Here is a 19,472-nt window from a genome sequence, read left to right as displayed (position 1 = left end):
GTTCAGAAAAAACCCTCTGGGTGGGAGATCACAGGTTTGCCATATAAATGGCATGCACTGAAAGGGAAGCAATGTTTAATGATATTAATAATAACCTGATTTTCTCTATGTTGACATTCTGTGAAATTGTGGGTACGTCACGTCATCTTTCTAAAGTAGGGGTTGGGAACCTTTTTTCTGCCGAGGGTCATTTTGAAATATATAAAACTTTAGTCAAGGGCCCGATGCAGGCCACACCCCCTCCATGTGATGTCACACAGGGTGGAGCCACAATCGTTGGTGATTACAGCAATGCCCGGAGCATCCTGAGGATGCTCCAGGGAGCTGTAAGGGCAGCAGTGTGACTGTCTTAAGCATCCTAAGAATGCCACAGGTGGCACTGCTGCATAGATTCTGGCTGCAGGGTTCCCTTCTATGCACCCTGCTAGCCAGATGAGGCTAGTAGATAATTGCTCTCAAGGCCATGCCAAACAATTCCCGGGGCCTGAGGTTCCCCATCCCTGTTCTAAAGCGTGAAACCATATACGGAAACTGCTGTTTCTGCATGTTTTAAGGTAGAATTGAGTATCCCTTAAATCAGGGGTCTTCAACCTTGGCCCTCGAGCTGCTATGGAACTACAGATCCCAGGATACCCTGCCACAGTTTTAGCATGCTGTTATATCAAAACGGTGGCAAGGCATGCTGGGATGTATAGTTCCATAGCAGCTGGAGGGCCCAGATTGAAGACCCATGCCTTAAATGTACCAAGATGGAAAGCAGGAGATATCAGAGAAAACTCTTACTTTCCGACACCCATCCCTCGCAGCATCCATCCCCATAAGGAGGATTCAATTCAGCTGGAATTGAATAACGCCGGAGGGAGCTCCCAGAGTTATTCAAGTCAGCGAGCTGTTTAGCCCGACTATTGATATCTTCTCACATCCTCCTGAGGGTGCGAGGAGAATCCAACTAAAGTGCCGGACGCGTGGCTGTTTTCTGGCTTAGTGTGATGCTCAAAGCCTCGTGGCCAGCACTTTAGTCGGAGAATGACGGGTCTCGCAACTAAACACCCAGTTAAGTTGCGAGAACCGGCATTCTCCGACTTAACTGCTTCACATCGGAGTAAACATTGCAATGAATTGAATAGTTCCGGGAGCTCCCTCCGGCACTATTCAACTCCCGCTGAATAAAATCACCCCCTTAGTTTTCTATTTGGATGGTATTTAACAAGATCCGAGTAGCCCATAATAAATCTGTCCCTAAAGCTGTATACACACACAACGATTTTATAAATGAACGATTTTATTAAACGATTTTCATTTATTTTTTCAAGGGAAAAATGAATGAAAATCGGTTACTAAAATAGTTAATCTACTACATGTAATGAATAATTTTTTTTGAACTACAAACGATTTTTGCATATTAACCTAATGAAAATCGTTGAGTTGGTCAGTCTGACTGAGCTACAAACTACAAACGTGAATGTGCATGAACGATAATCGTTCATCGTTTTAACTTAGAAAGTGAACGATTTTTTTCAATGATAAATGATATAGTTTATTGATAATCGTTCAAAAAATCGTTGTGTGTGTATGCACCTTTAGTGTCGGTTCTTTATTTTAATGTGTACGAAGCATCAGTCTTTGGGGCATATCATGACCATAAGTACCAGAGAAGTGGTGGTTTGACTGCCGGAAGGTCATCACGCATTTTGTAGAGGTAAGAGAATGTCACAAATGTGCAATGGTGGGCTACCATAATTATTGTGGCTGCACATTCGGATAATTGAATTCACCCTTTTGATAGAGATTTCTCTTATTAATTAATGGCATTTTGCAGTCTGGTACTAATAAGATTGGGAGTGTTACTTCAAAACACTTGGATGATATGATAGCAAAGCCTTTATTTTATTACCAAAGAGTAGCTGCTTTCACTGTGAAACAGTCTGTCAAATCACAGTTACAATAGCTTTGGTTATACTAATTAGTAGTTCTCCAGTGATCTGTTCCTATTACAAATTAATCAGTTCACAAACAGGTAAAGTCTTTAAGAAACACCTATTGTACAATTGTCAGGCTGTTACACAGTAACCATGATTAAACAAAAGATTCAGTAAACGGTCTCTACTATTATAGGTAGTTGAATAGATTATCTCATTTATAGTGGGGAAAAAAAGCAAATAAAAGACAGTTATGTGCCAGTGTACATAACACCAGTGCTTCATTTAGAACTCCTGGGCCATGAGGAGTCCAGCCACTGAATCAACAATAAAAGGTGTATCTATGTGCGAGAGGGGCAGAGGAGGGGTGGTGGGGGTACATTCACCGCTCTGATACATAGTTGGAGTGTGTAAGGGGAATTGGTGTAGCTGGTATGATTTCTAGGTAGAAAGTGATACGGATAGGTTATTGTGAGGATATGGAGTATGTAGAATACTATGGATGTTACAATGCCTGTTTTGTGTAAAAATAAAAGTAAAACTTGAGATGTGATATGATTAAAAAACAATTGCAAAACCAAAACAACACAAAAAAAAACAAAAAGGGAAAGAACAAATAGGGCCAAATGTAATAGGGTGAGAGATTAGGAAATGTGAGAGTTTAGCAGTAAACTCTCACATTGGTTGAGTTTTATCTTCAAAATGGGAAAACATCTGAATGAGATTTTAAATCGTGAGAGTTTTCTAAGTCTAAAAAAACATGCAAGTTCGCTCTGCTACTTTGTTTTTGGACTCTATTACATTGGCAAAGTTTAAAAAGTGTCAGAAACTCTCACTTTTCTAAACTCTCACCCTATTACATTTGGCCCATAGAATCCAAAAATAGAGACGATTATTCTTCATTTGTATTTGACATACCAAAGAGGTGTCTCAGAAGGGCCATTCCATGTCAAGCGGACCAATTTTGAAGATGGTTCCTACAAATTTTAGTTCACAATATGTTATAGTAGCAAAATGATTGCCCTTTAAAGTGAGGGTGGGAGTTTTGCTACTATTGTAGAGTGTGAAATAAAATGTTCTCAAAGTTAAGGTGGGTATACACCTGAAAGATATATCTGCAGATCGAGTGATCTGCAGATATATCTTTAGATGATGGTCGTTCAAACACACTGAATGACCATCATCTACCCGGTAGCCGCCGGTCCCGCTGACAGGGAGGCGGATCCGGGCCGCCGCCCTCCCAGTTACTGCCGCTGTGTGTGTACGGCGGTCTGCAGACATATCTGTCCATGGACTATGCAGCACAGCCAATGCGATATGTCTGAGAACGACGCAGTTCACAGACATATCGCCTGTACACACTGACCGACGACCCGCAGATATATTGGCCGATCAATATATTGGCCAGTGTGTACCCAGCATTAGTCTGACATACTGTATATGCTGTCCTTCATGTATCATTTTATGACTATTGCATATGGTCAGGTGGGGACCCCTGGTCCACTTCTCATGGTATGACACAAAATTATTACTGTGAAATTACAGGTTGACAACATAATTTTGAAGAAACCTTGACAGTTAGTTGCTGCTCATAATAAAACTTTTGAAATTGATTATCTGATCAGTCATTCTATTCTCCTTATTGACACCACCAGGATCAGTTTGGGCATCTGATTTGACTTTCTGTTCTTCTTTCATTCACAAAACATTCCCATATTTTTGGATTATTTCTGTAGGTTTAATTTTTTTTGTTTAGTTTGATGTTTTGATTTCACAATTGTTTATTGATCATATCACATCTCATAATTCTTTCCTTTATTTTTACAATAAATAGGCATTACCTTACATCTTATAAATAAATCTTACATTACCTTATAAAAAGTAGTTCCAGACAACTCATCCCAAAATACTCCTCAGATCTTGCACATGCAATTGAGACCACCAACTTGCTCCGATAATAATACAAGAAGCAACAGGTTTTGTCTGTAAGGTGGCGCACAATAATTATATTTATTCAAATAAAAACTTAAATTTTAAAACGTCCTTTTATGGGACAATGGCCAGCGAAATAGAGGTTAAAAAGTTTTAAAGAGTGGTGAAAAGATATTTGAAAATGTGAAATAAAATAAAGAATATCCCCACTGTGTGTCTTAATTATTGATTTATCAATAAATATCTTTAAGATTATTGTGCTGAGTTCTGATTCCTAGAAATAATGAGAGGATAAGGATTACGTTATACTCATTTTAATTTAATGATAGAGACTTTAATCAGTTATTTATTAATTTAGATTTATCGTTATTGTTGTTATATTGGCTTGCCTAATGATATAAAGGTGAATATATAATGTCTCTAAACCAAGGGAAGGGCTATTCCACAGTATCAGTACTTCATATTGCATCCATTGATTTTATTCCACCTTCATACATATGTGTACCATTCCTTTTAAAAAAATAAGAGACATATGTCGGTCACATTTACCAATATATTGTCAGATTAGTTCTATTTTTTCACTGACATTCATTAAACCAAAATAAGTTTGCCAATTTAGCTCTCCTCAAATCTCTATTTGTATTATGACCTTTATCGATATATAGGTCTAATACATACTGCTATCACAGTCTATGGTCAATCACAATTCACTATATTGATTGATATTTTAATCTGTGTCTATTGATATAATGGATTCTCTCACTACAGCTTGTTATAATTTGCTATTGTGGCGCTTTATTAAAGTGTTAATAAAAAAAAATATATATAATATAAAATGAACCAATATGGCCACTATCTATTATTATCAAGCTGTGTATCAATAGTCCATTTGCTTCTCTCTAATACATGTTATAACAAACTTCAGTCGATTTCTATTCACTATTTCTCATTAAAATTATGAGATCTATCGCTGCAAAGGGATCGGTATGAATGACCGCCGGACGTGAGCCCGGCGGTTGAAATCCCGACGCCGGCAGCCCGAACAGAGCAGATTCCGACAGTGAAGGTAAGTATGCTATCCTTACCCCTCTGCCCCCCTAACCCTCCCTTAGGGGTGCGTCACCCTAACCTCCCCCCTAGTGCCTAACCCTAACCTCCCCCCTGAGGTGCCTAAACCTAACCCCCCCCCTCACCGCTCCCTAAACCTAACCCTCCCGGGTGGGTGCTTAACCCTAGCCTCCCCCGGAGGTGCCTAACCCTAACCCCCCCCTTCCCCTAGCCTAACCCTGACCCTCCTGGGAGGGGGGGATGCCTAACCCTAAATCCCCCCGGGAGCCCCTAAACCCGCGGCTGTCTACTCGCAACTTTAATTGTGCAGAAGAGGTAACATGATGTGGATGTCAGCTTTGAGCTTTAATTAGTGTTCACATGATGAATGCCCACATAGTGCATGTTGACAAATTATTCCCATGTCCACATTATGAATGTCAACAAAAATACTCTACCCCATATTTCCATCATTATAATAAAGACTTTGGGGGGAATTCAATTAGTCACGATAATGCAGTCATTTTTTGTGCGGTAAGTTTTTGCACCGTCGTCTATGCGCGCCCATTTTTCACGCTATTCAGTTCCAAAAGTTGCGAAGCGCCATTCATGTGAAAAAAAATGTCAGGTTTCAAATGCTATAAATATAAGTAGAAATATAACATTTGCCAGTACCCATAAAAAAGGCAAAGAGATATAGGATAACAATATAGTAGTGTATTAGTGGCCCTAATAAAAGTAATGGAGGTTCTTAATTTGTGTCAAATGGCTGTTTTTATGCATCGTTCAAAAACAGTCAAGTAAGGAAAGAAAGCAAGTGGTTATTTTTTGGCAAAATAAATGTTCTTTTTAAATTGGGAGTGCATAAAAATGCCTATAAGTATATAATTGTGTCATTTTAAGAAAAACCTTCAAAATATGCCTCTGACACCCACCTGCAATCTTAAAAAAACACTTGTTCCATTCATATGGCACCCCTATATACCTGTCCCACATCAATTAACCCATTTTCCTGCATTTTTTACTGTAATGTAATTATTGGCCAAATTAAGATAAATAAAACATTATTTTTGACTAATTAGTCATTACAGAGGGTGTCACAGTGGTTCTAAACCAATTCCTGACATTTTTACCTTGAAACAGAAATTGTCCCCATCTTTGCACCTGCTCAGGAGGTGGTGAAAACTTGGTGACGAAAATGCGATAAGTACAAACTCACACGATAAGCCATTTATTGTAACAATGAACCCCCCTGCTTTGTATACGCTTCTGATATTACAAAAGAAAACTGCTTTATGAGATGCTTTGAGTTTTGTTTTTATTTTGTCAATGACCCAAAGGGGCATATTCAATTGGACATGAGGTTTAGAGAGGAAAAAAACTCCCGCCTCTCGTGCCCAATTTTGGATTACCATGGGTATGCACGCTCCCAAAACTCGCGGTATCCAATTAAAAAAAAAATAGTTGCGGGGTTTTCAGAGCTGGAAACCCAGCGTCGCATAAAAAATAAATTAAAATTACGCTACCTGCCCGGGGGTCTCCAGTGGTCTCTGCGGCTCCCAGTGGCCTCCACTTCTCACTGGGGAGGGGGCTGCTGGGAGGCACAAGAGCTGCTGGGAGATGTAGTTCTCCCAGCGCCCATTACGGCGGGGGGGAGCGCCAAACTTACACTGGGGACACACGCACTCATGCACCCACACACTCACTCATAAACACTCACACACACTGACCGCTGCTGCAGGAGACCGGGTCCCGACGCTGGATGCAAAAGACAGCACTTCAGAAGGTGAGTGTTACTGACTAATTAAGTTAATTGGAAACTTTCACCTGCTTAATTAGTCATTAGGAGAGGTGCCGCCAGGGTCCCAGAGCATTTACCGACCATTTTCATGCTCTGGATGTGTGCAAAAAAAACTCCCGGCGCTCAAAAAATAAAAAACCCTGCAACTAATTGATTAGCAAAAATCCCGCACCTGTAGGAAAACCCAGTGGGTGCAGGATTTTTGCTATTCTCTCCCCCAATTGAATATGCCCCAAAGAGTCAGTGAGGACCAATAAGTCCAGGTGACAGTAAAGCCTGGTGTACACTGTGTGGATCACGCTGCAGATCAGATAAATGCTCCGATCCATGGAGAGATTATCTGGTCAGCGTGCACCCCGTACACACTGAGCTATTTCTTGTACTTTCTTCAATGGGATTGTGATTGGGAGGTCGGATTTTTAAGCAGCGCATAAGATGCAACCTTCCGATTCAAATGTTGCAGTAGCATTCGTAGCCGTTTATCGGCTGACGCTTCTGCATACAAAACCTATGCAGGGATTCGGTGATTGGCCTGATAATTGCATATTTGTATACCCAGATTAACCTCCTATTTTATGTACTTTGTTTATATGCAGGAAAGAACGTGAAAATTTTTTTTGTTTTATCTATGGACATTTCTGTAGGAGGCAGTGAGTTTATTTATACGCAGTAAGCAGACAGTGGTCCCTTCCACTCCCCTCATATACCCCTCTCCTTCAAACATAGGCCCTGATTCAGAGCCGGTCGCTATTTGCGCTCGCTCGTCCAGAAAATTATGGTGGCTATTCAAATGAACCGTTCGCTGTTTGCGGTCTGTTCAGGCCTCTAGGTCTGAACGAGCGAACAAAACTTGCGGTCGTTTTTTGGGAAACTACGCCCCCTGGCCGCTCGCATCCAACGTCATGTCCGCTATTTATTAGATTAATCGAGTACATCGAACAGGGTATGAACTGCTCGCTATTCTTGTGGTTGGTTTTTGCTACCACAATTTTGCGAGCAGTTCTGGCTAAAAAAAAAAACAGTGACGTGGTCAATGACGCTGCTGTTTTAAATATGCACACCCATAAAACGCCCGTTTTGACCTTTAAGCACGCCTGCGTTCTGATTTCCACTCCCCGTTTTCAATCACCTTCCCCTGTTACCACCCACATACGCCTCATCCTGTCACTCAAATTAGCAGGCATTCGCTATTTTGCGAGCACATGAATTTCGGCCGCACTGACTGGTTCGCGCGTGCGTATAACGATCCGTACGCATGCGCAGTTTGGCAAACATCGCTCGGAGCGAACGAGCTGCCGCTTACGAGTGGCTCTGAATGAGGGCCATAGATCTTACAAGAAAGCAATTCTCTGTCCACACAGTTGCTTTTTTTCGGGCATGCCGGGAATGCTGGAGCATGAAGGAGCATGTGTAATGATGAACATTTTTCACAAGTCTAGGACACTCTGTGTTACTACAGAGGTGAGAGAGGAAAATGTGTTACCACACAGGTGAGGGAGGGGAATGTCAAATGTGTTACTATGAGGTGAAGGAAGGGAATGTGTTACTACACGGGCAAGGGAGGGGAATATGTTACTCCAGAGGTGAAGGAGGGGAATAAGTTACTACAGGTGTGAATGAGAGTAATATGTGTTACTACAGGTGCGAAGGAGGGGTTGCATTTCTACACAGGTGAGGGAGGGGAATGTTGAATGTGTTACAACATGGACGAGGGAGGGAAATGTGTTAATACAGAGGTGAGCAAGGATAATGTGTTACTACAGAGGTGAGGGAGTGGAATGTGTTATTACACAAGTGAGGGAGGGTAATGTCTTACTATAGCAGAGATGACTTACTATAGAGTTGAAGGATTAATGTTGTTATTGGAGTGGTGAGATGGAATTGTAAACAGTAAATGTAAGGTCTACCTGGGTGAAACCGGGTACCTCTGCTAATAATGTCATAAGAGGGAAATCTCACATGTACATCCATTCCACTATAACAATGGGAGCCTCTGTTTAGTGTGCTGTGACTGTGATAGTTATACAGTAGTACTGTCTGACAATGTATTCTGCTTGATCATAGGTTCTCAAACTCTGTCCTCAGGACCCCAAACAGTGCATGTTTTCCAGGTCTCCTCACAGAATCACAAGTGAGATAATTAGCTCCACCTGTAGATCTTTTAAAATGTGTCAGTGAGTAATGACTACACCTGTGCTCCTGCTGGGTGACCTGGAAAACTTGACCTATGTGGGTCCCTGAGGACAGAGGGTCTCATTCAGACCCGGTAGCAAGCGCCGATGCTCTCGCAACCGGGTCGATGGTCCCCACAGAGCATGCACATGATGGAGCCGGCTCCGTCATGCGCGAGACCCGGCTAGCGACGGGCGCTCCGTCGCTAGGGGTCTCGTAGCAGACTGGGTGAGCTGTCGATGTTGAGAGACAGCTCGCCCCATTTGCTGGGCGGGCCGGGGGCGTGCCTGGCCAAATGGAGGCGTTCCAGTCGGAACGCTTGCCGTTTGGGGGCGTCCCCACTGACATCATTGATGATGTCAGTGGGGAACTTCCTGCTCAAATAGAGCAGGAAGTTCCTTGGGGCTTACGAGAGCCCAGACCCAACCTTAGGGTCTGGTTGTAAGCCCCGATGGTCGCGATGGTGATGACCATCTCGACCATCACCCTGGTCGGTCGCTAGAGCTGTGGGTGGTAACCCACAGCCTAACGATCGACCAGAAGGCGGCACTTTAAAAAGTAAGTGGCCGCCCTCATTTAGAGCGATCGCTTGCAAATTCTAACTAGTTTTGCCTTTTAAATGACTGCTACTTTAAAACATGGGGCAGTCTCATACAGGACTCACCGATGCCTGCAGTCCGCAGGCTGTTACATTTACCAGAGTCATAGGGCACGATTCTATTCAACGCGATGTAAATAGCTCCGGGAGATAGCTCCCGGAGCTATTCAATTCATCGCGATGTTAGGTCGGGGAAGGCTCGTTCTCGCGCCTTAAACAGGGTGTTTAGGCGCGATAACGGGCATTTCCCGACCTAACTTCCCAGCGCGAGGCTGTTTTCTAGGCGTGAAGGGCAGAAAACAGCCTCGCGCCGGGACTTTTGTCGGATTTCTTCTCTCATCCCCGGAGGGATGAGAGAAGAAATCATTAGTCGTACTTGGCAGCACGGGGTATTGAATAGCTCTGGGAGCCCACTCCCGGCGCTATTTACATCGCACTGAATAGAATCGTGCCCATAGAGATAGTCAGTTGGCCCCTTGGAGATTTAATGGCACATTAACATTTTTAAACTTATCCACATGATTTATCTAACGGATATATAAATATTGTATATAAAGTTTGTACTGGAAGGCTGTCTGTACATTTTGTCCCACTTAAAGTAAGCCCAGTTAAAGGTCCATTTGAAGCACCACCATTGTTCTTGTCTTTACAAATAAGATCTTCTCATGTACAACCACCTCCAATCCTCTTTAATGTAGCAGATCTTTCGGCTTCAGCCACATGGATGCTTTTTTCAGGCATACTGCGTACTCCTTATCCCCCTAACCCTGCACCCAACACTGTGTCCTTATCCCTCAATACTTAACCCAATACTGCACCCTTACCCCATAACCATGCACCCAGTATTGTATCTTTACCCCCAACCCTTCCTTCACTATTCAAATAGGGGAGCCACACCAACTGCCAGTAATGTTTGCCAGCGCTTGGGATGACAATTGGTGTTTGAATATGATCTGTGCTACAACCACAATGAGACAGTCAGTCAGGACTGCACGCCTAACGTGCATGGCACGTGCAGTGGGACTGTGCGCTAGTGGTGCACTTTAAGTGTGACGTGCAGGTTTTCACCGCAGCAATGGGAATGAAGAGGACCTGGAAAGATGGAGCAAGGACAGGGGTAGCAGAGTGGCTGAGGAGATCGACCGTAGATGCCGGGACCATTTATTTACGTGGGGTGTATACAGCATGTATACTGTATGTATGTGTGTGTATGTATGTATTTATATATATATATATATATATATCTATAATATATATATAATTCTGTGGCATGGATGTGGTGGGCAAGCCTTTGGGTTTCTATTCACGATGCCCCCGAGGGAGGGATCCAAGCACATCCCTTTCATCTCCTCCTGCGGCGCATGCCAGAGGGACTTCTGGGTCATAAACCCCGAAGTCTCTTGCTCGCAAAGGACAGTTCTTACAGAGAGCTGTCCTTTGCATCTCTCTTCATGCACACCAGCGTAGTTAATGCTGAAATGCATGCAAAGAGTGGTGGAATGCATCGCGTACAAATTGAGATGTGTCATGCATTTCGTCCATAATGATGTACTAACCCCGCCTACTTTGCTGTTGGTTCCGCCTACAGTTGATTTGGTGCCACCCATGTGAGGCCACTTACAGACATTTTTCCAGGGCCACTTTTAGTTCCCAATCCGCCCCTGGCTCCACCTGTGGATCTTTTACAATGTGTCAGTGAGTAATGACTACACTTGTGCACCAGTTAGCTGAACTGCAAAAAGTGACCTGTGTGGGTTCCTGAGGACCGAGTTTGAGAACCACTGCACTAGACGATATGTCGTCTGATCGGGCATATCGTCTAGTATGTACCCGCTATGTAGCAGACAATGCACACGTTAGCGACATCCACCGTTGGCCCTGCATGCAGGTCTGACGGGAGGTATCATTAGCAGGGGCCATGCTGCCGAATGCAGGATGGCCCCTGCCATCATTGCTGCCGGCATCGGCAAATGTGCATGCACTTGCCAATGCCGGCACTCCTAGACATGTAAAAAGGCATGGTTTAGTAATAGGCACAAATACATATAAATCTTATGTTGATATGTAACTATAAACACATTAGATTACAATTATTTTCGTTTCTCTGACCATTGGTACCATATAAGTGTTTTAGTAATTAATTTGCCTTAGAATTTATCATCTGTAAAGGTGGGTACACACCTGACAGATATATCTGCAGATCGAGTGATCTGCAGATATACAGTATCTGCAGATGATCGTCATTCATACACACTGAACGGCCATCATCTGCTTGTGCCCTCGGGTCCCGGTGGGCGTGTCGGGGTTGTGTCTCTCCCCCCTGTTTGTGTATGTCTGCAGACATATCTGTCTATCGGCAGTGCAGCACAGCCAATGCATATCGTGGGTACACACTGGCCGACGGGCAGGAGATATATTGGCCGATCAATTGATCGGCCGATATATCTGTCATTGTATACCCAGCATTAGATGTACCTTTCATGGTAACAATAAACGCATAGCACTGTTGTGTGTTGGTGTAGTTTTATGTTAGCTTCTACTGTTACCTTTTGCATAAATGAAATCAAACAGGATACTGCTAAAGGAAATCCACACTGTTTGCACAACCCTCTTATTAATGTATAACAGTCTTAAGGACAGTGTAAGTAGTAGTTACCTATAACTGAATATTGTTTGCAAAACATACTTAACAGATGACCAGAGGTATATAGAGTACATCATGGTTGGTGAACTTTATGTAGACTATGGTGTACTGTAATCATGTCATTTTCACTGAACATACTAGTAAAAATGAGATTTTTGTATTTCAAGTGGTCTTTATTACTAAATGTTAACACAGAAAAGCCAAATTCATAAGCCAAATAGATCATAAGAATTGCAAAATGTATTGTATACATATAACATAGTTAAGTACATGAAATTGTTGTAATATGGTCAGTATTGAAAACAGATATTTCCAGGGCACAACCACCTAATGAAAATATTTTGTGTGATTCTCCCATGAGTCGGAGTCCCGGGGCTGCTAGCTACAGCCTTTTACCAGTAGCTCCTCCGTTCCATCACTCACACCCCTGAATGAAACACAGAAGTGAGGTGTGAGTGAGACAGCCAATCTAAAGTTGCCATCAAGAGGCTGAGGAGGCATACTGTGGGTAGTGCATATATATGAACTAAGTACCACCGAGGAGAGCGTGGCTGCGGCATCTTGGGGTGTGTGGTAACGCCTGCCTGGCAGGCCCAAAATCTCTTGCCGCCCAACATACGCCAACTTCGTCAACATTGTAAATTGGTGAATATCACTGATTTGCTGTTTCTGTGTTAGAACCCACTTACAAAATTTACCTTTGAGGGGCTCCTGTGCCGCCGAATAGGGGAGATGCACCTTAGTAAAACAAAAAGTTCTTTGAAATTGGGAATAATTGGCAACATTGCGTATATGTTTATTTTATTTTCACACCTCAATGCGGTTATAATGTATTCATCTTTCTGTAATTAGAATGGTGGCACATTACTTAGCATTGCTTCATCACAGCACTGGGTCCATGGATTTGAATCCAAGACACTGGCCCTCATTCTGAGGCGGTCGCAAGAAGCGATTGCTCTCTCTGAACGAGGGCGGCCGCTTCTTTTTTTTAGTGCGGCCTCTTGATCACTAGCTAAGCTGTGGGTTACCACCCACAGCTTAGCGACCGACCAGTGTGATGGTCGCGATGGTCAAGACCATCACGACCATCGGGGCTTGCGACAAGACCCTAAGGTTGGGTCTCGGCAAGCGCAAGCCCCAGGGAGCTCCCCACTGACATCATTGCTGATGCCAGTGGGGCCGCCCCCAAACGGCAAGCGTTCCGTCGGGAACGCCTCCGTTTGGCTGGCCACCCCCCCTGCCTGCCTCCCAAATGGGGCGAGCTGTCAATCGCCATCGACAGCTCGCCCCCTTTGGTGCGAGACCCGTAGCGTGCCACATGCCGGCTGGTGGAGCGTGCCACATGCCGGCTGGTTGGCCGGCTTCAGTGGCGCTTGGAGATGACGTCATCTCCAAGCGTCCACTTCAACGCCAGAAGAGCCGCGTCACTGCAGATCCTGTTCTGATGTGAACGTCGCCGACTCGGGTCTGATCCGGTTTGGAACTCTGGGCCTGATTCAGACCCGCTCGCAAGCGGGTCGATGGTGGCCCAGTGCGCAAGCAAAAAGCACTCGCTCCGTGGCTCACTACAAAAGGGACGGCTGTCGATGTTGATCGACAGTTCGCCCCATTTTGTAAGCGTGGCCGGGGGTGGCTTCACAAACGGAGGCATTCCCAAGCAAACGCCTGCCATTTGTTGGCGGACCCACTGACATCACCAGTGATGTCAGTGAGAGAGCTTCTGGCTCTCTGGGATTTGCGACCATGAGACCCTACCACAAGGGTCTCGTCGCAAGACCATCGCGACCATCATCATGGCCGCTCGCTATAGCTGTGGGTGGTTACCCACAGCTATGCGAGCGGCCAGAAGGCCGCTCCTAAAAAAAACAGCGCCCACCCTGATTCAGAGTGAGCGCACGCTTTTTGCGAGCGCCTCTGAATCAGGCCCTCTGTTCCAAACTCCAAGTCAGACACGGAATTTAGGTATAAATGCGGTACTATAGTGGTAGTTTAATTGACTAGTGACAAAATAGACCCTAGTGTAATGGTAGACTATAGACTATAAGCTCCAATGCGGTAGAGATTATTATGAATTGTTACATATTCTCTGTACAGTGCTGCATAATATGGAGGAGCTATTAAAATTAACAATAATAAAATTAGTAGCAGATTCAATTAGCCGCTGGGTTATATCAGCCCTGAGTTATTCAATTACGCAGTGCCATTACAGAGCTTTAATATGCCCTGTGCCGTCCCCGCCCCCTTTGCGCATGACGTCGGCATAGGGGACGGGTCTAGGAACAGCCAGCACCTGGAAACGCAGGAGTGCACGGCCTTGCCGCAGAGTTACTGGCTGCAGTGTGCAGTTTCAGGCACCCTGCTAGACAGAGCCATGGGGCAACAACGGTACCGCCCACAAAGCCCTGCGCAGCAGCACTGGTCGCACACCTCTAGTTATGGCCCTGCAATTAAGGGTTGCTAGCCTGCACTTAGACCTAGAGGTTGCACTTAACACAGATTATTCCTTGCAGCCCCTGGAGCTGCGGGGAAAAATCTGCATTAAATGCTCCTGCTGAGACTTAGGGCCTGATTCAGAGCCGGACTCTCTGACCAGAGCGCTCGCTCTGAATCAGGGCCCTCCTCCATGAAAATGGAGCGTCCTCCTGGACACTCGTATAGCTGTGGGTGACCACCCACAGCTATAGCGAGCGTCCATGATGATGGTCGTGATGGTCAAAGACCATCGGGCTTGCGACGAGACCCTGCGGTAGGGTCTCGCTGCCGCAAGCCCAGGAGTGATTTTGGCTCTATCAGAGCCAAAGTCACTCCCACTGACATAATTACTGTCAGTGGGGCCGGACTCAGACGGTAGGCGTTCCCATGGGAACGCCTCCGTCTGGCCGCCACGCCCCCGGCACGCCCACCAAACGGGGCGTGCTGTCAGTCACCATCGACAGCATGCCCCCTTTGGTGCGAGACCCCGAGCGACGTATTTCTCGTCGCTCGCCGGGTCTCGCGCATGCGCACGACGGAGCTCCCTCCGTCATGCGCAGTCTAACAACATCGACCCGCTAGCGAGCGAACTTTGCTCGCGAGCGGGTCTGAATGACCCCCTTAATACACAGAGTAACCCGTAGGTTCCTGCACTTAGCGTGGAATATACGGGTTAACGCGAATTACGTGAGTTTACCACTCAGGGAAATTGACTCATAATTGGATAGAACAGTAATTTCACTAAAAGGCAGCATATTATTAATACAAAAATGTGGGCAATGAAGCTGATTCAGACATAATTTTGATGATAAATGTAAAAAAAGTCTAGGACTCGTGTTCTCATTAAACTGCCCTCATTAAGCAACAAATGTGCGTATATATATATATATATATATATATATATATATTCACACATGATAACCTGACCGGGTTCACTTAAATATTTAATTTAATCAAATAAAGAAACACACACACTATATATATATATATATATATATATATATATATATATATATATATATATGTGTGTGTGTGTGCGCTAATTTAGTAATTCAATCTAGTATGTCTGGACTTTTTAAGGGCACCAACGATTTAGAGCAACATAAACAAACTTTAGCTTTACAATTCATAATATAGTATGGTTGTCCTTTGTTTCTCCAATGTAGTATCAACTCTGGCTTCATTATCTAATCAAAACGTCCTTTAGAATTCCCCCAGACTCAATCTGGTAGGTGAGGGTGTAGAGACAAGACTGTAGGGGGTAAAAGTAATTGTGTGTTATCTTTTGACAACCATATTCTGACTGTTTTGGCCAAACACCTAATTAACTTCAATGCACATCAAAAAAGGGAATGCGATTGAATAAATGAAGACACAATGAGGTGAATGGCAAGCAGCAACTAAGCACATAGCACAAATACCCCAAAATAACTATACAGTATATATATATATAAAAATATCTAATTTGAAGTCAATTACAAATCACGGTAATGAGTAGATTTGGAAATACCTTTAGAAATAGAAAATTGATTTTTGTCATTCCATTCATAAAGTCCGCATGGGGGGGGGGAGCACAAATTATAATTTACAGTGAAACCCTACTGATAATTATTAGCTATATTTAAAATATAAATGTTTTACTAATCGATAAATATGTATTTGCATTTTTTGTCCACGTGTTTGTGTTCTCCAATGTATAGATGACGGTATACCAGCATTGTTACATGTACATAGCTGTATATACAATGTGTATATTTTGGCTCTGGGAGATAAAAACGCTGCCTATGACAATGAGACACCCTGGCTCCTCATCTAGCTGGCAGCAGGAATGTCATCATTAGGTAGAGGGCTTTGTACAGAGAGGCAGGACCCATGCTGAGACTCAGAAAGCCCTGAGCTGGGCAGCAAAGTGAAGCAGTTTAATCCTCCCGCACAAAGCTGGGGGAGAAGTTAGCTAATTTGAGTGTGAAAGGGTGAGTTGGAGGGGGAGGGTAGTGAAAAAGCCCAGAGGGAGGAGGGGGAGAGTAGAGCCTGGGGGCGTGTTTGTGGTGGGATTCCCTGTAGCATTGCAATTGCACCCTTATAGCCCATTGTTACTGACTGGAGAAGGGAGAGAGAGAGTGGACAGCAGCCTGCTGCTACAGAGTGTAACCTGAGAGATCTATCACAGTGCCTGAGGGAGTACAGGGTCAGTTATACACAGCACTGCGGCCACGGAGTCAGCGTACATCGATCTGTGAATACCAGTCTGCATATGCGCTTTCCCTGGATGAGCATAGTCCCGTAGTGTTGCAATATAACAGGACTGGGCTGGCGTCTGTGCTGGAGCTCCGGTGTCGGATCTGAGTCTGTGGGTGGACTGAGTGTTTGGAGAGCAGGGTATCTGATGCGTGAGGAGGACTTGCCGCTCTGGAGGAGCCGTATTTGGGGATTAGCACCACCGACCATCTGCAGGAGTCACCGGCACATGAGAGGCACACAGCGTATGTGAATGGGGAGACCGAGGGGGGCCCCAATATCTAAGTCACCAGGTGAGGGGGTACATGGCAGAGTAACATTGTGCAGCGCACTTCTCGTAGCCTGGGCTCTGCTGCAGTGCGGGCACAACAGGGGTGTGAGAATATTTCCCAATGCGCTACGCGTCTAATAATCTTCACCCCCAGTGCTGCTATCACTATCTGTGTGCTGGGGAGACGGCAGAACTGGGCTGCACGCTAATAATTTGGGATACCCTGCTGCACTATGTGGGGTCTCTTATACTCCAGCGCTTTCTTTCTGGGAGCACGTCCTTCCTGGGGGTTCCTTACTCCCAGCATGTAATGTGGACCCCCATTCATTTAGATCCACATGGAAAGGTAACAGTATAGTGTGGTGTATTGGTGCTCAGGATCTTATTCCTCCCAGTCTGTACAACTTTCATATTTAGCTACTTGTGTACATGGAGATGAGCTCAGACGGCTAAAGCGAATCAAAGTTTCCCTATCAGCAATGTGACTGAGCTGTCCAAGTCTGTAAGCCTGTGCTCTGTTTGGAAAGGACCATCTGTACTCTCAGCAATTTTCCAATATTGGCTTTGGGCATGGATCGTGGTTCATTTAAGGGTTTTCACTTCTGGCTAGGTTTGTTAGTCAGTGGCATCTATAAAATAGGAGTTTATACCATATTTGTGTGTGCAGTAAGTGGTGTGTAACTGGCTGCTGCATGGTGACTGCTGCTGCATACCAGTGCTGCCGGCTATGTGATATGTTGTTAGATCTGGTTCTATCCCTGCAGACTCTCACTATGATGATGTATCAGGTCTTATTTTCCTGGTCTGAGTTTCTGTTCTGTTTACTCCTTCCTTATCTACTATGATTGCAGAGCTGCTCTGTTTAAACTCTCACTCTGGTACCATAACTATTCTGTAAATCTATAACCAGGGTAGCCTTGGCACACAAAGGCCTTTGTCGTGTTGTGTTTAAAGATTAAGCTGGAGCCCCCGGTCCCTGTAGCTGGTTACACATTGCTATCCATTGGAATGTGGTGATGTATAGGGGATTACCTTCCCTGTATTTCTTGATTAGTTACTTTTAAAAGTAAGATCTGTTAGCTGAATCAAGACTGTCATGATTTTCTCTATATGAGCAGTTTTGATGATAAACTTTGCACAACTGATACAGAATTTGCACAGTGAAGTCAGGACAACCTCTTTCTTTGATATGATAGCCTGGTGGGATTAGTGACATCAGATTCAATGCAATGTGGCGTGGTGAGGTGAGGCAGAGCCTTTCCTGTCATACTTGGGTATACTCCACAGTTTTTACTATGAAAAATATAAAGAAAATATTGTAAACTTCTTCCTTGTATTATTCTAATCATTTTTTTATAGTCAAAACTCGGGAGTAAAAAGTGTATGGGAGGTGAGGCACTGCCTCCCCTGTCTACCTTTTCCGCACATCCCCGATCAAAACTCACCAACTTTCCAGCACTATATACTTGTGCACCTTTGTATAATGCCCACATGTACCCTCGGTTTCATATATATGTGTGTAAATCTGGCTCTGATACTGGCCAGTGCCTCCCCAGTCATTTACCTCACCGCACGTTACTGGTTGTGACGAGTTTTAACGCAGATTGTTACATGATCATTACATTTCTATGCTGCTCCTTATTATTGTGTGGGCTGACATCAGTGTTGCATTGCTGTCAAAGACAAAGTCCTAAGAATCTTTATCACAGACTATATTACTAAAGGTGTGTTGATGAGTCTGAATCTGGGTCAAGAGGCATAAGGTTTGAGTGCTGCCAGTGTTTTTGTATAAAATGAGCAGGAGTAAAGCTGCGTACACATTTAAAGATGTGTACCCTGCCGACTTGTTGTCCTATAGGACCCACTTGCCGATGTCGGGAGCAACATTGTGACGGTGGCCCTTGCTGACTGTTGCTCGTCGGACCTGCATGCCGATGATTATGTGCGGAAGCTCGCATCGTCGGTGACATTGAGTGTACACACTAGACGATGTTGCCGACATGACCGATCCGACCAGATTCGACAACATAATGTCTAGTGTGCATCAGCCATAAGAGTATGTCTTGATATGTTTTTTTTTTATATGCAGCAATAGCTGTCACAAAGTCCTAATTTTTCATAAAGCTACTCTGTGCGGAATTGAATCCCCCCCCCAAATGTACTGCCGAACTCCATTATGCACTTATTGGACATATACAGTAGGGCTGACTTTACAAGTATTCCTTTATGCCTTTATGCGAGGGAAAACTTGCAATGGTGGTGAGTGCACTGTTATTTTGGAGCGGTATGTTGCTTTCATCGTGCTAAATCGAATCCCCTCCCCTGAATGGTAATCAATGCATCGTTTACCTATTTAACAGCATGAGGGATCGCAGATC

The 19,472-nt window shown here is 44.3% G+C and overlaps 1 protein-coding gene across 5 annotated transcripts in view; it reads left to right on the top strand.

Annotated features, from left to right (window-relative positions):
• The window catches only part of FGFR4 (fibroblast growth factor receptor 4), a 57,573-nt gene that overhangs the window by 22,114 nt on the left and 15,987 nt on the right, over positions 1–19,472 (top strand). For 2 of the 5 annotated variants that reach the window (XM_088465516.1, XM_088465515.1), the window contains exon 1: positions 16,643–17,068. The exons of 1 other annotated variant lie outside the window; for it this stretch is intronic. In XM_088465516.1, coding sequence (XP_088321642.1) covers positions 16,972–17,068 — 97 coding nt within the window. In that variant the 5' untranslated portion in view covers positions 16,643–16,971. Of the gene's footprint in view, positions 1–16,642; positions 17,117–19,472 lie in introns of those variants that run through there. 2 more of the 5 variants (XM_088465518.1, XM_088465517.1) reach the window with 1 other exon arrangement.

The sequence above is a fragment of the Taudactylus pleione genome, unplaced genomic scaffold (assembly GCF_031769625.1).
Source record: "Taudactylus pleione unplaced genomic scaffold, aTauple2 ptg001990l, whole genome shotgun sequence".
Classification (NCBI taxonomy): Eukaryota; Metazoa; Chordata; class Amphibia; order Anura; family Myobatrachidae; genus Taudactylus; species Taudactylus pleione.
This window is presented reverse-complemented; position numbering and strand designations above follow the sequence as displayed.